This window comes from Protopterus annectens, chromosome 3.part1 (genome assembly GCF_019279795.1).
Source record: "Protopterus annectens isolate FY-2018-M chromosome 3.part1, PAN1.0, whole genome shotgun sequence".
Classification (NCBI taxonomy): domain Eukaryota; kingdom Metazoa; phylum Chordata; order Ceratodontiformes; family Protopteridae; genus Protopterus; species Protopterus annectens.
The window spans coordinates 1,266,621,898-1,266,639,742 of NC_056732.1; the positions used below are offsets into that span (position 1 = coordinate 1,266,621,898).

At 39.8% G+C, this 17,845-nt stretch overlaps 1 protein-coding gene across 1 annotated transcript in view; it reads right to left on the reverse strand.

Annotated features, from left to right (window-relative positions):
• GFUS (GDP-L-fucose synthase) overlaps nucleotides 1–16,982 on the reverse strand; it is a 651,262-nt gene extending 634,280 nt beyond the window's left edge. The window contains exon 1 of the mRNA XM_044067329.1: nucleotides 16,810–16,982. Coding sequence (XP_043923264.1) covers nucleotides 16,810–16,958 — 149 coding nt within the window. The 5' untranslated portion in view covers nucleotides 16,959–16,982. The remainder of the gene's footprint in view (nucleotides 1–16,809) is intronic.
• Between the last annotated feature and the right edge of the window lie 863 nt (nucleotides 16,983–17,845).

Here is a 17,845-nt window from a genome sequence, read left to right on the forward strand (position 1 = left end):
CACAGTGCAGACTGGAGAAGTTGTTGACCGCAACTGAGCTCAAAATATAACTATCTTGATTTTTTTTTGATTATTTTTACAGATTACTGTTTTTAAAATTTAATATATATAAAGCACTTTGTCTATTCAGTATCTTCACAAATCCTTATCTGTTTAAAAACTTTCATTTGTCTCTCTAGTGCTTGCTGTCTGTAGGCTATTTTGTCCGCCCCTACTGTGACACACCTCCCAGTCTAGTGTCATTAGCTCATTCTGCCTAATACAGAGAGAACATTTGATAAGGTCTTCTGTTCCTCCTTTTTCCCTTTCAAAAAGTAAAACAAAACTTTTTTTTTTCTCTTTCGCCTGAACCTTCTTGTGTTCTGACTGTCCTTCTCAAACATTTTGGAAACGCACAGTATATTTCAGAGCATTTGTTATAACTGTATTTGCTATAACTGATTTAAGTATTTTTTTCTGGCTTTTTGATTATTTACTGCTTAGCGACTGCATTTTCACCTGTTTATACAGCTCTGCATTCTATTTAAACTGTTTTTTTGTTGATTAACTGTTTTGCACTTTTAAAAAGTTATTTGTTGCTTAATTTTACCTGTAGGCTAACAAACTCAAGTGCGCTAGCCGTTTAAAAGCATTTATACCATTTACTGTCTGTTTTTCCTCTGTTTTCTGCAAAAAAAAAACAAAAAACAAATCTTGTTTTCCCACCTTACTGAACTAGAATAGTCCAGTCTTCAGAGTTTGCTGATCTCTGGGCTTTGTCTTGGTTCCTGTGCTATTCCATACCCTTATTTGGATAAAAGGAAGCGTCTTTGGTCACCAGTGGGAGTGGGGAGCACTGAGCAGCCTATTTGTCCCTAGAGGAGTGGTTCCAGCCAGAAACTTGTAGTCTATTGGCCATTTTGGGTCAATTCCTAGCTCTTTTCAGTCCCCTGTAATAAAGCCGCTTTAGCGCGCTTTTTCGCTTATATTCAACTCAGCACCACTCCTTGTGGTGTCCTGCAGAGTTCTACAAGCAGCAGAGAGCAAAAGAGTGACTTTTTCCTGATTTAAGTATTTTTTTTCTGGCTTTTTTATTCTTTACGGCTTAGCGACTGCATTTTCGCCTGTTTATACAGCTCTGCATTCTATTTAAACTGTTTTTGTGTTGATTAACTGTTTTGCACCTTTAAAAAAGTTATTTGTTGCTTAATTTTACCTGTAGGCTAACACACTCAAGTGCACTAGCCGTTTAAAAGCATTTATAGCATTTACTGTTTGTTTTTCCTCTGTTTTCTGCAAAAAAAAAAAAAAAAAAAAATATCTTGTTTTCCCAGTAGAAGAAAACCACTTTAAACTGAGGTGTCTAGTAGACACAAAGACACAATTCCTCCACTCCTTCACCAGTCAAGCATACAATATACAAAAGGAGAACACCAACTGCTGCAAGTTGAATTTTTTAATTCTGGTACCTCGGCCTTCGCCTTCTCCTGGAATACATTTTACATAACACTCCACCCATTTTTATACAAATTTTTTTTAATTAAATTATTGATGCACCATCCCCCAATTAAACAATTAAATTCACTATGTGCTCTCTTTTTACTTATTATTTTAATAAAACAAATTTGGCATTTTTTCTTTACTCAAAACTGTACAACATATTAACTGGAGAATAAATAACCCTCAATTCATGAATACTTTTTTTAAATAATGTATACATAAATATGAATACTATTATAAAAAATATATACATATTATTCATTTGAAATGACCCTTACAAGCAGTCCCTTTTCCTAAATATTGGGAAATATATGGAAAAATTACATGGAAAAAGTACATTACACCTCCATATTCATTCCATTTGGAAACATGGTTTTTAAATTAAGAATGAACCTAGTCTCCATCAAAAGTAATTTCTCACGAAAAAGAGCCTCATTACCATATACATTGGGTCTACCTAAAACACTGAATACAAAACCATCTGGAACCCCCCCATGATTATCGAAAAAATGTTTTCCTACTGGGCTCTCTAACCTCTTATGCCTTATATCTCCTAGGTGTTCCAAAATCCTTAATTTAACCCTTCTTTGTCCTATGTACCAAATTTGTCTCTCACAGCCACATCCTATGATATACACAACCCCTGTTGAATTGCAATCATAAAATTCAGTGGCATTGTATTTGACCCCATTGATTTTGGAACCATCCAAGTTCCTAACCCACTTACACACCTTACATTTTCCGCACCTGAATGTTCCCTTTCTGTCATCTTCACCCACTCTACCATTCTTTCTGAAATTCAAGATTTCCCTGAGATTAAAATATCTCTTGTATGAAAAGGTCACCCTTGACGGAAAAAGTTTTCCTATCTTCTCATCTTCATAAATGATGGGCCAAAATCTATCCACTAATCCCTTCAATATTTGAGAAAAATGGGAAAATCTGGTTACAAAGAATATTTTTTCATTTAAATCCTTGATCCCACCACGATTTTCATCATAAATTTCAAAATTTCCAGAGTGCCCTATCCCCCTAAATCTAACCCTATTACCGGACCTTTTGGTAAGACCCAACTCATTCTCCACCCTTCTTCTGGCTTTTTTTACACTCAGAACAGAGTATCCTCTCTCTATCAACTTTCCTTCCACCTTATTAAATTCTTTAGGAATCAGATTTTTCTCTGAAATATGCCTACCTATTCTTTTGAACTCACCAAATGGCAAAGAACTTATCAAAGAGTCACTGTGCATGCTAGAGGCGTGGAGAAAATTTTCAGCTGCAGTCTTCTTATAATGAGGTTTGTACTGAATTTTATCACCATGGCTCACATAAATTTCTACATCCAAGTAATGGATACTTCTGCCCCCTATGGTGTAAGTGAAATCCAAACCCCAATTATTTTGCTTCATTTCCGAAACAAAATTTTCGAATTCCTCAGGTACACCACTGCACAAAAATAAAAGGTCATCAATAAACCTCATATATTTGACAACCTTGCTTTTGTAAAAAAGAGAGGGATAAATATAACTGTTTTCAAAATGGGCCATGAATAAAATAGCATATGAGGGCGCAAAGGCCGCCCCCATAGCTGTACCCTCTTTTTGCAAAAAATGCTTACCCTCAAACTCAAAACAATTGTGCGTGAGACAAAAGTCCAACAAACTGATGATAAAAAATGTTCTGGGTCCATCCCCTAACATTTTTTCCACTGCTTTTAAACCGTGGAACCTGTTAATGCTAGTGTATAAAGATTTAACGTCTACACTAGCCCAGTAGAAATCTTTACCCCATGCTATATTACTAACCTTAGAACACACCTCTTCACTGTTCTTAACATGAGATTGTACCCTTTCTAAGTAACCCTTTAATAAGGAATCCAAAAATATACCTACATTCTGTAAGTAACTACCTTTCCCCGAAACTATGGGGCGTCCGGGTGGATTCATGAGGTTTTTGTGTATTTTAGGGATAGTAAAGAATCTGGCCACTCTGGGATTTTTGACATATAACTTTCTAACATCCCCATTGTATACTGTATGTGTCTAGTAGACACCCCAGAACTCAATCCTGTGTGATAGAGTAAAAAAGTTTTCTGAATGCTTTCTTAGAATCCCAGTCGACAGATCTGTCGCCCCCTTTTGGTATGTACCTCACAAGACATCTGCAACAGCTGTAAAAGCCTCAAATACCTCACTAAAAGAATCACAGGCCTAAAGCAGATGCCATATGCTGACTGTTTAAAAAACCTCCAGCTATGCTCTGTGGCATATCATCTACTCAGAGGCGATCTCTGCTTAACATACAAGGCCATGTCAAACCCTGAGCTGTTGGACATGTTCCACTTAAAGAAATCCCAATCCCTCAGAGCCACACGCTCAAGGGATATAAACCTTGTCATTACAATGAATAAAACATGCTGGAGAAATAAGTTCCTGACCAAGAGACTCCCCATACTATGGAACAGATTGCCCATAGATGTCAAGCAGAGCGCCTCCTTGGTCCTCTTCAAAAGGAACCTTGATGATTGGATGAGCGACAGGAAATTCACCCCGGGGATCATGTCAGTTGCCCTGCTACACAGGGATCCAGGGAAGTAAATATTATGGGAAGAAATGTCCAGGGAATTGTTATGGCTAGGGTTGTATAGGCCCTAGGGCCGATAGCCTAGTACCAATCTATGAACCAAGTAAGAGATTCCTGACACTTCAAAAAATACTCTGCAAAGATAAGAGAGTTGTCTAAATGTGGAAAAATTATGACAGCCTGTAGCCTACAGTGTGCCACAACTGCAGCTGGACACTTTGGGAATACCCTTTGAGCAGTGGATAGCCCAATGGGTAGGGCAGGAAATGGACAATGAGATCCAGATGCACAAAAACATTAGGAAATGTCTGAAATCTGGATGGAGAACAATGGAAACAAGTAACTTTTAAACATCTGCTTACCAGCATTTTGCCGAGACCAATCCATTTTGTTTCTTGCCAAAACTGGACAAAGGAGCAGAAAAATACTGGAAAATTTAAAGAAGAGCTGAAAATCAGACACTCACTATATCAGCTTACCACTCTCATCACATTTTTGGATAACCTAAACAGACAAACCGTACACAAAGGTGTAACTTATTTTTTACATCATATTGGAGGTTTTAAGAACCACCTCAACACAGTACCAGTGGCAACAGCCCTGGATGTCATTATATACACCATCATAAACCTGAGAAATGGAAGAAAAGTACAGTCGTGTAAGAAGAACATACTGTAACAGTAGATGTTCGAATGATCACTGCTGCAGTAGCCTTAGCTATATGGGGTTATATCCTAATAAAGGATATTACAGCCGGCCAGCTGACAAAACTCCAGGGCACCTTCCACCTGCCCAAAACTGTCTAGCAGCTGGAGCTGATCGGACTAAAAGAGAAGTTCAAGTATGAAGTCCTTCAGAGCTTTCCTACCACCAGGGACAGGAAGGTTAAGCTCAGAAAGGAGAATGCTAGAAATAATGAAAAATAAGTGTCCACACTTTGATAAAAAATAAATAAATAAAAACACAACAACACAAGTGCAACAGAGGGAGGGAACTGCTACTGCAGCAGTGATCATTTAAATGTTTACTGTTATAATAAAAATGAAGAAAATAGTACAGTTGAACTCATCACTGCTGGAGTAGCCTTAGCTATATAGCTAAATCAACACAGCTAACTATATTTGGGAGGAGGAAGGAGAAGGGTCAAGGAAATCCTGGAGAATGGTCCTAACAAACCTGGTTTGAGACCTAGGGAGGGAATCTAGCTCATAGAGCTTTTGTAAAAGTATGTACAGAGGGCCAAGCAGCAACTTCTAGATAACTACTAGAATTCAGCTTTTCCCAAAATCAAAGATGAAGCCAAGGGACTAGCAGAGACCGCCTTAACCCTGCCTGGAAAAGATTTGTCATGGTGAGAATAACAAAAAGGTTATAGCCTAAGGCAACCTTTTGGAAAGGGTCTGTTTTGACACAGGCTGTCCCTTCTTTTTACTTTTAAGAGATGTGAACAATTGAGCCCAAGAACTGAAAGATTTAGTTCTGTCAAGATAAGATCGTAGTTGCCTTTAGACATCCAAAGTATGGAGTATCCTTTCTCCTTCATTTTTAGAATTAAGAAAGAAAAACAGGGAGATGGATAGTTTGGCTTAAAGTAAACTCGGACACCACTTTAAGCATAAAAGGAGGATTAGTTCTCTAATAAATCCTGTCCCTATAGAAAATGAGGTAGAGTTGACTCACCATTTACTTATATTTTTATTTGACATTTGAGTACCGGGAAAATCTGAATGGGCATGCACCCATTTTCAGTGGAGGCCCGGGGAGAAAAGCTCAAAAAGCACATTAGCAAAATTACAATTTTACATTGATTACCATAAGTGCTTACAACTCAGAAATCTTGCAGAGGTCAAAGCAATCAGTAAAATTGTTTTCCATGTTAAAAACCTGAAGTCAGCCATATTACCTGGTTCAAATGGAGCAAGTGTTAGCTTCTTTAATACAAAATTAAGATCCCAAGGAGGGGACATCAGTTTATTTGGAGGCCTTCTATGCAAAATTACTTTCAAAAACATTTTGACATGACGCTGCCTTGAAAGAGGAGGATCCATGGAAAGATATGCTGAAATGGCTGATAAATGAACCTTTATAAACAAATAAGAAAGGCCATAGGATAGGAAGTCACAAAAGACCAGAGAACAAGTAGCCCTGACTGGATATTGGTGATATTGTATTCACCAACAAGAAAATCTTTTCCATACGCTAATGATCTCCCAGTAGCAGGCTTTTTTTTGCCTCCATTAGAACCTACTGCATGTCCTCAAAAAAAAAAAAAAAAAAAGGTACCTAAAGGAATCAAAACCCTACCAATTCAGGCAGTCAACTGAAGAAGATGACTGAAATCAGGTTGCATCAAATACCCCTGTTCTTATGTGAGTAGGTCCATTATGTGAGGAAACTTGTGGTAATTTTCCCTGACCATTTCCAAAAAAGGGAGAACTAGGGCTGCCTTGGTCAGAAGGAAGTCACCAATGTTCTTGGGGGGGATTCCTTCTGAATTTTCACAGGTACTATGGATATTAATGGAAAGGTATACATGGGTATACCTGCCTGCCCAAAGAAAAGAAAAGGCATCCATTTTTCAGGCCCTCTTGAATAGTCCTGGAACATAACTTTGCCAGTTGATTGTTCAGAGAGATGGTAAAGAAGTCTACTTGAAGTTCTCTCCACATATGGATCAAAGTTTGGAAAAACACTCGATCTACTTTCCATTAATGAGGGTCTGCACTGGTCCTGCTCAGCCTGTGTACCATACAGTTTTGCTCGGATGGAATTGTAGGATGCCTGTAGAGTGAGATTATGCTGGGAAGCTATATCCCAAGCTAACATGGTTAGTCTGCAAAGGGATACAACTTAGCCCCCCTTGCTTACTGAAGTACCACATAACTGTGGTATTGCCTGTAACCACTTGAAGAGGTCCTAGATATAGGAAGAAGGGAAGACCTGGATTTAAGATATCTATTGATTCCACCCAAATATTTCTCTTCTGACAACTTTAAGTACTGGGATCTGAGAACATAAAGGGTGTTGATGCTGGGACCAAAGAGATTTCAGATACCACTGTAGCTGTCTCATGTGGAGTTTTGTCAGGGAAATCATAAAAATCATAGCTGCCAAGGGACCCAAAATCATGAAAGTACTCCTTTGCAGTGACAGAAGTCTGAGTAGAAAACAGATCTAGATAAAGATCTTTTTTTTTTCTCCTCCTGTGGAAAAAAACTCTTTAGAACTGAGGCGTCTAGCTGACATCCCAGAAACACAATCCTGTGTGAGGGAGTAAATAAAAACTGCTGAAGGTTTTCTTGGAATCCCAATTTGTGCAAGAGATCTCTCATCCAAGCAAGAGATTCCTGACACTTTGAAAAAGGTTCTGCAAAGATAAACAAGTCATAAATATGGAAAAATATGGATACAGTTGGAGCTAGACAGTCTGTGTACACTTGTTGCAATGGATAGTCCAAAGGGTAAGGCAGAGAACCGATAGCGTGATCCAGACACACAAAACTTTAGGAAACTCCTGAAGTCGGGAAGAATATTGATGTGAGAATATGTATCTTTTAAGTCTAGTTACACCAGGAAACTTGAAAGAGTTAGAATACGTAACACGGTTGTGAAGTGACACCTTTTTAAAATTAGGCATTATCACAAACAGAATTAGGACAGAAAGATTCAGAACTGGCCTCCGAGCATTTTCTTTGTTTGGCATTAGGAACATCCTTGAATAAAACCCCTTTCCCACCTAGGAAGGAGGGACTGGTTCTATCACTCCTTGGGACATCATGTGATAAAGAACAGGTGGAAACAAAAAAGTTGAATCTGCGGAATGAGGAATGATCCCCCCCCCCCCTAGAAAAGGAGGAATTTCCACCCATTGCCATCTTTAACCCCGATGAAGGATTTTCAGAGCCCATCTGTCAGAAACAAGCTGTTGCAAAAGACAAAATGTAAATTCAAACTTTCTGTAAGAGAAAAGGAGGCAGGGTGGGAGGGGGTCACAAGGACTCTTGAACAGCCAGACTATTTGACTGTCCTTTGTTTTTGGGAGGTTTCAGACTTCTTTTTGAAACCTCCTTGCCACATCTTAAATGTCTGCTTACCGGAACTCTGTTGAGACTTTTTATTCCGTTTTATTTTTCCAAATATCCAAGGGATTTCCTTTCTCCTTATCCAGTTTTGGCAAAAAAACCCCTGAAAAATCTTATGGATTCCCTGGTTCAGCCAGCCCATTTCACCACCTTTGCAGGACAGGGACCCAACATTAATCTCTATCCAAAGAAGAATTTAAAATCTCATTTTTACATCATAGGCATTTAATGGCTAAATACAACATGGGCTTTTTTAGGCCTAGCCATGCATTCCGAATCTCTGGCAAGTTCTAAAGTTCTGGTACCCTTGATAAAAGTGTAAGCAGGGGCCTGGTAGTTGAACCATTTACAATCAGGGGCCTGGGAGACAACCATTTACAGAATGCCTGCCATTAGATATAGGTGCCAAACATTGGATGAATTTCCTGTTCCCCTTCCAGTTGTCCAAGTTATAGATTAATTGGGTTAGGAGGAACTCGGCTTCACATGGATGGGTAGCCTGTTCCAGAGACAGGGTAGTCTCTAGGATACATACCAGTCTCTCCAGCAGGTCCTATTTATATCACAGGCAAGGGTTAAGTCTTTAGAATGAAGAATTCTGGTGCTGTTTGTTTTGTTGATGTGCAGGAGATCCATCAGAGTGGGGTCTGATAATGCCCTGTATACCAGGCATAGCTCTCCCCTCAACAGCCTGTAGGAGGCAGAATACAGGGATAGGGCCTTAAGGCTGTCTGCATAGAACATTTTTACTTACGCCCTGTATTCTTTTAGTGAGGAACCTCTGTGGATGTTCCATTTATTGGATACACCTGGCGAGGTACACACCAAAGGGGGATATTGATAATAGGTCTGATGAAGGCCAAATGCAGTGGAACAATAACTTCCTTGGATCTAGATGCTTTCATCTGGAAGGTTCCTGGAATTCAGCCAAGCAAACCTCAAAGAGTGCAATAGAAGAAACTAAGTTATTTAAAAGCAGATTTGTCTTCATAAGAAGAACCTGTAGATAAAACATTCCTCATACTTTCTCACAGCAGAGTTCTTTGCAGCAGGATTATCCTGTTCTTCCCTTCCCTTTACCAATCAAGCAAATGGATATGAAGGACAAGGACAGATCACTCAGGGCAGCAGCCTACAAAGGTACTACAGTCATTGGCACCAAAGCATTTTCTGCAACGAGCAAAAGTCCATAGTTTTGAACATTTCCAGTAAGCATTTGACATGTACTTAAATTTCTTTATTGGAATGTGGTCTATCTTTTATACCAGTGCAGGCATCAGATTTTACTGACATTGTTGTTGACTTCAGATTATTTGCTTGGAATGTGATGCTGAAAATATTTCTGTTGAGTCTGGCTATTCTAATTTTTGGAAACCTAGTGTCTTTCAGCCATCATTGCATCCGGTTTTGGAAACTTTTTGTAGAAAGTGCGAGTTTTTAATTTTGTTTAACATTTTCCTGAAACTAATACGACTTAGTTACATTATAAAAATTGCTCTTAAGGCCAAAAGAGAAGCATTGTTGGAATTGTGCAATACGGATATAGTTATTACATCAGCTAATAAGGGAGAGGCTGTAGTTGTTCCAGATTACTCTTATTACAGAGATGATTAATAGGATGCTATCAGATATGGCAGTTTATGCACTGATTACTGAAGAACATGTTACACTGACAAAAAACTGTTTGCTCCCTTATACAGGATTGTTTACATAATCATTTGATAATTGTCTTGCTATTTGATTGTTGATATCTGGTCATTCCACTATTTCAATGGTTGCCTAATTTTTTTTTTTTTTTTTTTTTTTAAGAGATTTTTCTACCTTGAGATTTTGAGGAGAGGGGGATATAGACCCAAATAAATAGACAATGCATGTAGGGAAGCAGTGAGTTTATGAACTGAGAGGGCAAGACCTTATTTTTCTGAAGCATTTAGGACCATGGGGGGGGGGTGATGCGACTTCTGGGGGACCCAGGGTGCTAGATTGGAAAACTGCACCTATCACGCTGTATTACAGTAGTGTCACACAGGTGATACGTAGAGTCATCAAGTTCAATTGATCTATCCTCTAGATAGACAATTTGATTGGAAATGTAGTAGGAGACTGACCGCATATTAGGTATAAGAACATGACGTAGAGACAGTTGTGTTATAGAACTAATCATGTGTTTACAGTTGCTTGTCATGGTACACAGGGTACAAGGAGATGCTACAGATTTAACTTCTGCATGTACAATAATACATGTAATGTATTTATTCACCCCTCCACAGGCATTACGTAGAGCGTCAGCTGACTGTCATACATCAAACATAGTTTACCTTCCCTCTTGCAAAGTGTGCAAGAGTTTTTACATAGGTAAAACTAATCGTTCTCTTTTTGAGAGGATGAGGGAAGCATCTTTACAACACCCGGGTGGGAGACAAGCAGTGCTCTAGCTAAACATGCATTGTAGTGTCGGCCTTCACATAGCTTTAAATCTATCGTAGTGGAAATGGTGAGAGCTCACGTCAAGGTGAATTTAGGAATTATACTGAGAGAAGGGAATTGTGGTAGATAATTAACCTGCAGGCAGATAAATTTCCCGGGCTGAATGGAAGGGTTTCTTAGAAGCCCATTTTAAAATCTATGGAGCTCCTTCACTAAGAGGTAAGGGTTCTTGAACATAAGTATGTCTTAATGGAATGTTGTTTCATTAGCTAATATGTAACCGAGTTCAACTATAAAAGTGTGTTTGACTCCTTTCGCCGATTGGTCTGAAGTAGTATCTGGGTGTGAAAGCGCTAACCGATTTATTAAACAGGTTTTCTTTTATGTCGGCCATGTCTCTGTACCGAAGTTGTTTTTTCTTGTTATTCCTCATACTTTCACAATATGTCAGAACAAACTAACATACGAGCTTGACTATTTAAAATTCTAAAACCCAAAAGTTGCAGAAGTATACATTATCTTCCCTATACCCATCAACAATTTTGCCATCTTTTTAGAAAGATTAGGATTGGAAAAACTAAGTGCTTACCAGTAGTACAGTCAACTAAGGCCATAGTTGCTGTGTCAGGTTTGGGAATAGTGTATAAAAATTTAACAGACTAAGGAACTTTACACATCCTATTTGCCATTTTAGGGACAGCTGGCTGATAAGGATGTGTGTCTTACTGTCTGTAAAGTAGATAAGATAGGAGGAATGGGTGTTGGCTCCGGAAAATCCTTCTGCAACAGCTCATAGTATTTTCTGAAGTACTGGAAACCTCAGTGTCCGCCCAATGAAAACACCTGGGGCATTCTAGCAACAGTCTCAGAGAAACAGAAACCCTCACAGGGAGAAATCAGAAAATAAGCTCTCCCAAGAGTCTGAATCAGAAAGCCAGGGGAAAACCCCAACTACAACCCTGTTATCTTCCTGTTCGGATTCAGAATTTTGAAACTCTTCAGAAAAAGAGGCATCCCTCTCTTTTACCAGAAACGACTTTGCAAGGAGGATCCATAGCCAGAATTAAACCTGAGCCAGTCCCAGTAAACTACTCCTATCCAAATAAATTTGAGGAGTAAATACATGCTCTTTCTTTCCGACAGCAAAATTAGGACAAACATGATTTTTAATGTCAGCTATAGCTTCCCCAGGGATGGTCCAAACATTCTGGTTAAGCAGGGCCACCTTCTCGGTTCTTCTCTCAACACCAAGAAAAGTGAACCCCGACAGCTGCAGAGGACATGGCTAGCCCCCCAATCCATAGTAGCTGTATGGGCAACACCAGTGTGATCTGAGGAAGATAAATGTCTGAGGAACCAGATTTGGCCATAGCAAAGTCACCCACCTGTGGCTGCAGCAAAATGCTAGCCAGTTGTGGTGGCAAAGACTGTTTAGTTAACTTTCTTTTTGTGGCTGGAAGAAGGCCAACCATGGGAACAGTAGTTTGTTCCATGGTAAAGCCAAAAATGGTGTCACGGCAACACAAGCCAGTGAAATTTCAAAAATAGCACAAATTCACTGTTGTCAATTAAAAGCAGTGTCAAAAAAAAAACACTAACACTATCAGACCTAAAAAGTAATTTAAAACACAGGTTTCTCCACAGGAGAAAGTTTTAGAATATTTAAATCAACTTTTAAACTGCCAAACACAAAAATGCTCTCCCCCTTTTAAAAAGTACAGCAAAGTCACATCACATTCAATGAAAACACATACTCCTAACTTAAAATGTACTTTCCCACACAGGAAAGCACATTAGAACATTAAAAGTAATATGTGGAATGTTTCCCCAAAGGGAATTTATCTTGCCCACAATGAAATAGCACAAGCAGACTGTCAATCCTTTGAAGTCCGATAGGGAACAGTCTCTTCAGAAGCAGGAAAGGGTTTGTTGCCCAAATTTGTCTTTTTAACCTGAGCCGACTACAGATTTGGGCTCTTGGAAGGTGCCCTGAAGTTTTGAAAGCTGGGCGTCTGTTATATCCAATGCAGCATATAACCCGTTCCGTGGTGGAAGTGGACTCATCTATTTTGACCTCCTGGGTCCTATCAATGAGCCAGCTGGCCATCCGGAAGGTGATAAAAGGGTTTATACCTAAATTAGTGAGCTTGGCTATAACACTCAAGTGGGATTTTTTTTTAACAAAAGCCTTGGCCAGGTCAAGGTAAGCTGTGTGCACAGTCTTACCTTCATCCAGTGCTTTGGTGGCCATCTCAAAACAGTCCACCATTTTTAATAGACATGACCTTCTTTCATCAAAGCTGAACTGTGATGGGTAAAGCATTTGCAGGTTACCCGTGTCCTCATTTCACATATCCATCACAATTCTTTCCATGGCCTTACATATGAGGCTGGTAAGACCTATGGTCCTGTAGTTACCCAGATTAATGGTTAGACCTCTCATTTCTCATGTCCATGATGATCCTTTCCATGGCCTTACAATGAGGCTGGTAAGACTTATGGGCCTATAGTTACCCATGTCAGTGGTTGGACCTCATCTGTGTAGGGGAATGCCAGCAGCCATCTTCCATTTCTTGGGCACAAAACCTGACTGAAGGTACCAACTGAAAAGTGATTCAAGTGGACCAGAGATGTCATGTTTCATGCTATTTATTAAACATCTCTGGATGTTAGAGGCCCATTGATGCAGTGTTTTGGCCTTGGAAAGTGCACTGATGACCTGTTTCCTAGTAATGGGTTGGGGGAATTGTGGTATGTGGCAATCCTTTGGACTACTGGGGGGGGGGGGGGTTTGAGATGAAGCTGTCGACCAAATAATTGGCAATGGCCTCTGGTTCAGTGTGGGCGATGCCATTACAATAAAAGTTCTGCACATTGTTGTGTAGATTCCCTGAGGTTTCAGACAAAGCTGTAGAAATCCTTCCGGTTGTCCTTTGCCTGAGAGGCTATTTTTATCTTCAAATTTAGCCTTTGAAGTATTAATTAACCATCTTAGCTACCCATTTAGATTGGTCAGGGGGCTTTTAGTATGCATAGCTTTATTCCTCCTACATTTGGCCAAGATTTTTTTCTTTTATTGTATCACCGATTGATACTGCGATTTCACCAGGGTGGCTTGTCTCTTGAGTTTGCCTTATTCTTCACACGAGTGGGCACAGCTCGCTCTATACAGCCATCAACATGGCTGCTTAAAGATTTTGTAAATAAGTACTGTACTCGCAAACATGGGAGGTCAAAGTCAAGCTACTGGTACCCCTGGTAGGAGAATGCACAAACGGTTCCAGGATGTTTGTATTAAAGTTTAGGAATCGCGGAGCTTGTGCATTAGAAGTGGTAAAGGATTCAAAATCTCCAGAGGGGTAGTTAAGATCCCCCATGACTATCATATTGGAATGAACGGTGACAGACGCATGTACATTGAGACAGTAGTATGGGTTTCCTGGGACATGGAGGGGGACCTATAGGTTGCAAAGATATGGTAGGACACCCGGTTTATGGTGAGTTGCATATGTACGAGTTCCACTGGGTCATGCACTTTAGTCTAGATGGGGGGGCTGGTTTTTAACACAGAGACTCTTCCACCTTAAGTTCCCTCCTGTGCAATAGTTGGTCTAAAGGTGTGAAAGGCATTATAACCTTGCATTGCTGGGGTACTCTCCACAACTTTAAACCATGTCTCCATTACAACACAGATGTCTACACTCTCCAGGGAAAGGAAAGCTTGCAGGAGTAGAGTTTGTTATGATTTCTAGCATGGAGCAGTATCACCTTCAGATATTCCTTCATAGATACAGTTAAGTTGGTAGGTTTATCAGGCTGGCATGTAAAAAAGTCCTTTACCAATATCCGAAAGCCTAGAGACGATAACTGCAGACCACCTCTGACAAAGCAGCATGTTCTGTCAACCATTTCTTCCCACGTCAAAAATTATGCCCCTTGAACTGACACCAGAAGCCAAGATAATTGTTAAAACCAATCATTTTCTATTGGTAACATGGCATCATCCTTTGAGAAGGTAGTATGCTGTTCAAGGCTAGGTTCATATCTGCCTGAAACACAATCAGCAAGCTCAATCATGCCTCATTTCATATGGTCAAGGGAGGTACCTCTCCTGTCATTAAACACTTACATGAACTATGACAGAGTCATACCAGCACCTGTGGTTCAATGACCCAAGTGCCTTTGTGATTTGATGGATCCTAGCCCTGGAAAGGCAGCTAACCATGACTCTCTCCTTACTCCGTCTGATGAGGAGGGACATTGGTGTGCCTCACTATAGAATCATCAATGACCAGTAAATTTGCCTGTGTGCTTGTTTGCCTTAAAGGCTTAGCAGTGGAAGCATTGGATACAGTGTTACTATGTGTAGCTGTGGGTGGTGTTTTAATGGAGTATTTATGTGATGGCCAAGGAACTTTTTTTTTGACTGTACTGTGCAGGAGGTCTTAGTGTTTCAGAAAGATTACCTGACAGTGCCTCAGCAGGAGTAGCTTTATGCGTTGTCTTTACCCTGTGCAGTAGGTGTGGTGTAAGTGTCATTGACAAACTCTATAGGTTTAGTTTTGGTTGTATTAGAGAGAGTTTTGCCTCCAGCATTAGTGTATTTACACTTCTTGAATACTTTTACCGCTTTTATTAAGTGGATTGTCAGTGTGCATGAAGCAACTGCTACAAATGCCTCAGAACACCCATCTCAACTAGACTAGCCACAGAGAGAGTTAAGAACTGCACATCCATGGTTACTGAGCTACTATGGAGGAATGAGGGAAATTTAAATATTAAATAGGTCAATAAGACGAGGAACTTGATAAGCAACACACGGCTGTGTGCAAAACAGATGCTCTAGTAGCTAAAGAAAAAAATATACATCAAAATTTGGAGATATGGAATTTCCAGCAATTAGAAATCAAGAGAGAGGAAGACAATGTGAAAGCCTATTAACATTAACGAGAGTTTGTAAGGTCCTTGAGCCAGTTAATTTAAAGCAAAAAAGACCACATGTTACTGACTAGCTTGGCACTGATGCCAGAAAGGCTGATGCAGACACTAGCTCTGAGAACCCAGCAACTGCCACTGGATACAGAGGGAGTCAGTGTCAACACAGTCTGCATTGACACAGATTAAATAATTACATAAAATGCCATCGTATTGTGGAATACAGCACCAATGTATGCCCTAGCACCACAGCTGGCACTATGAATAACAGGGACAATAACCTGTTGGCCAGCGGTGGTACTACAGCACCAGCAATAGCAGTAAAGGTGTAAGAAAAATTAGGGAAGGAGACAAGGCCAAAAATGAATTTTTGTTCTTAAGAACTGGGGTGAAGACCACAGGATGCGGCATCATACCCCCTGCACTGAACCATCAGTACACCGTCTGCCAGTCCATTCATATCTATGACAGGAACGGTAAAACAGAGGGCAGCTCTGACTACAGCTAGCCAAAAGGATTTTCCCATGGCAGAAAGCATCCATCAGAACAATTCACCTACCTTACTGAACTTCCTGCACAGCAGACACCTGCAAGCACCTCTTAAATAGTACAAGAACAAATCTGCTTGTCACCTGTGTGGAATTTTCCCCACAACAAGCACACGTGTAGAACATTTACATTTCTTGAAAATAAAAACAGGCCTAGGTCTGAAAGAAACTGGAAATTCATAACAGCAGAGTAAAATCTGCCAGACGGAGTCAGAATGAATAATGGGGAAACAACATCAATAGTTTTCTGCCAACAATCTTCCAGCAATAATAAAGAAAACACACACACACAACCTGGGACCACCTTTCGCCATCTGGCTAGAGAAATGTCAAAGATGATCTGCAGAGACTATGCACCATGCTGCATAAAATATAATGGGGGGATGGTGCTCAGCAGCTGGGGAAGTATCTGCCAGGCATTCTTAAGGCCAGTGGCATTAGTCCTACAGTTAAGGATGCCTCTCCTGTTTAAAAGGATCTCTTTTCTTCAAGTCATGTGATCTCGCAGTTGTTATACTGGAAGGGTGCTGGTCAATGTAGTCCCCTTGTATTAGACACTTTCTGTACATACATATTTCACTACTATAACATTAGTTTCTTCTACTCTGGTATGATAACTGCTGCACTGACAAGACTACTGAAAACACAGTTTCAGCAGCGTTAACATTTCAAAAGCTTGTTTTCATTATAATGAATTCTTGTTTAAGCAAAGACCAACACAAACAGTGCCAACAATAATACTAACGTTAACTCACGTCAGATCACCATCTCTGGATGAAAGGAAGATCCAGGTCTCATCTGGTCTCTTTTCTCCTTCATTCACTATCCTTTCAATGGCTTTACCAACCAACCCAGAGCCACCAGTCACAAGAATCCTTCGTGTGCTGCCCTCTTTTTCAGCCATGTTTATAATTGTTGTTGCCCGGCTCTGAGTTACAAAACAAAGCACAAAATTTGGTCAAATAAAATACAAAACATCTCACTCTGTTGTTCTTTGCTGAAAGCGTACAAAGTGCCATATTTTAAGTTACAGACAAATATGACCGCCCCCCCCAAGTTTTTTTTTTTCCTGTTAGAATAAAAGTACTAACACAAAAGTATGCACAGCAATCTTTGAACAAATAACCTATTTACTTTCATGCGCAATACATAGAGCAAGCCTCTATTAGCTTACCACAGAATACTACACAATAAAGGTTCTTGGAAAAAGACAGTTACAGTAGCAATTCAGATCAGACTCCTCTATTTTACATTCAGTTAGTGCATGCACTAACAAAACTGTAATCCAGGAGTAGAGCTATCCACATAGGCAGGGACTAATTCACCTGAAATACCAAGATCTAACAGTTCAAAGGCAGCTTAGCTTTTAAAATGGTCGTTACGTAAGCAAGAATACCAATACGTGGACTACACTGGGGATGCTTCTGGAACCCACTGCAAATGATAAAAAGGCCAGCCTACTTAAAGTGGGCTGAATTGAAAACATAAAAAAACTGTACTCACACAAAAGTGTGCATTTTACATACACGTATGGTATCATGTATAATAATAATTATTATTATTATAGTGTGAAATTGTCAAGGTCTTTATCTCAGACACAAGGTCCAGGGTTCAGTCCTGATATAGGAGCATGGTCTGTGTGGAGTGTCCATGTTATTACTTTGTATATGTGGGTTTCCTCCCACCTCCCAAAAACACACAGGACCTTTATTTCTTAAGAATGGAAGTTACTGGGTTCAAAAGCACAGCTCTCTCAGGAAAACTTGAGAGATATGATAAAGTACACTCAAA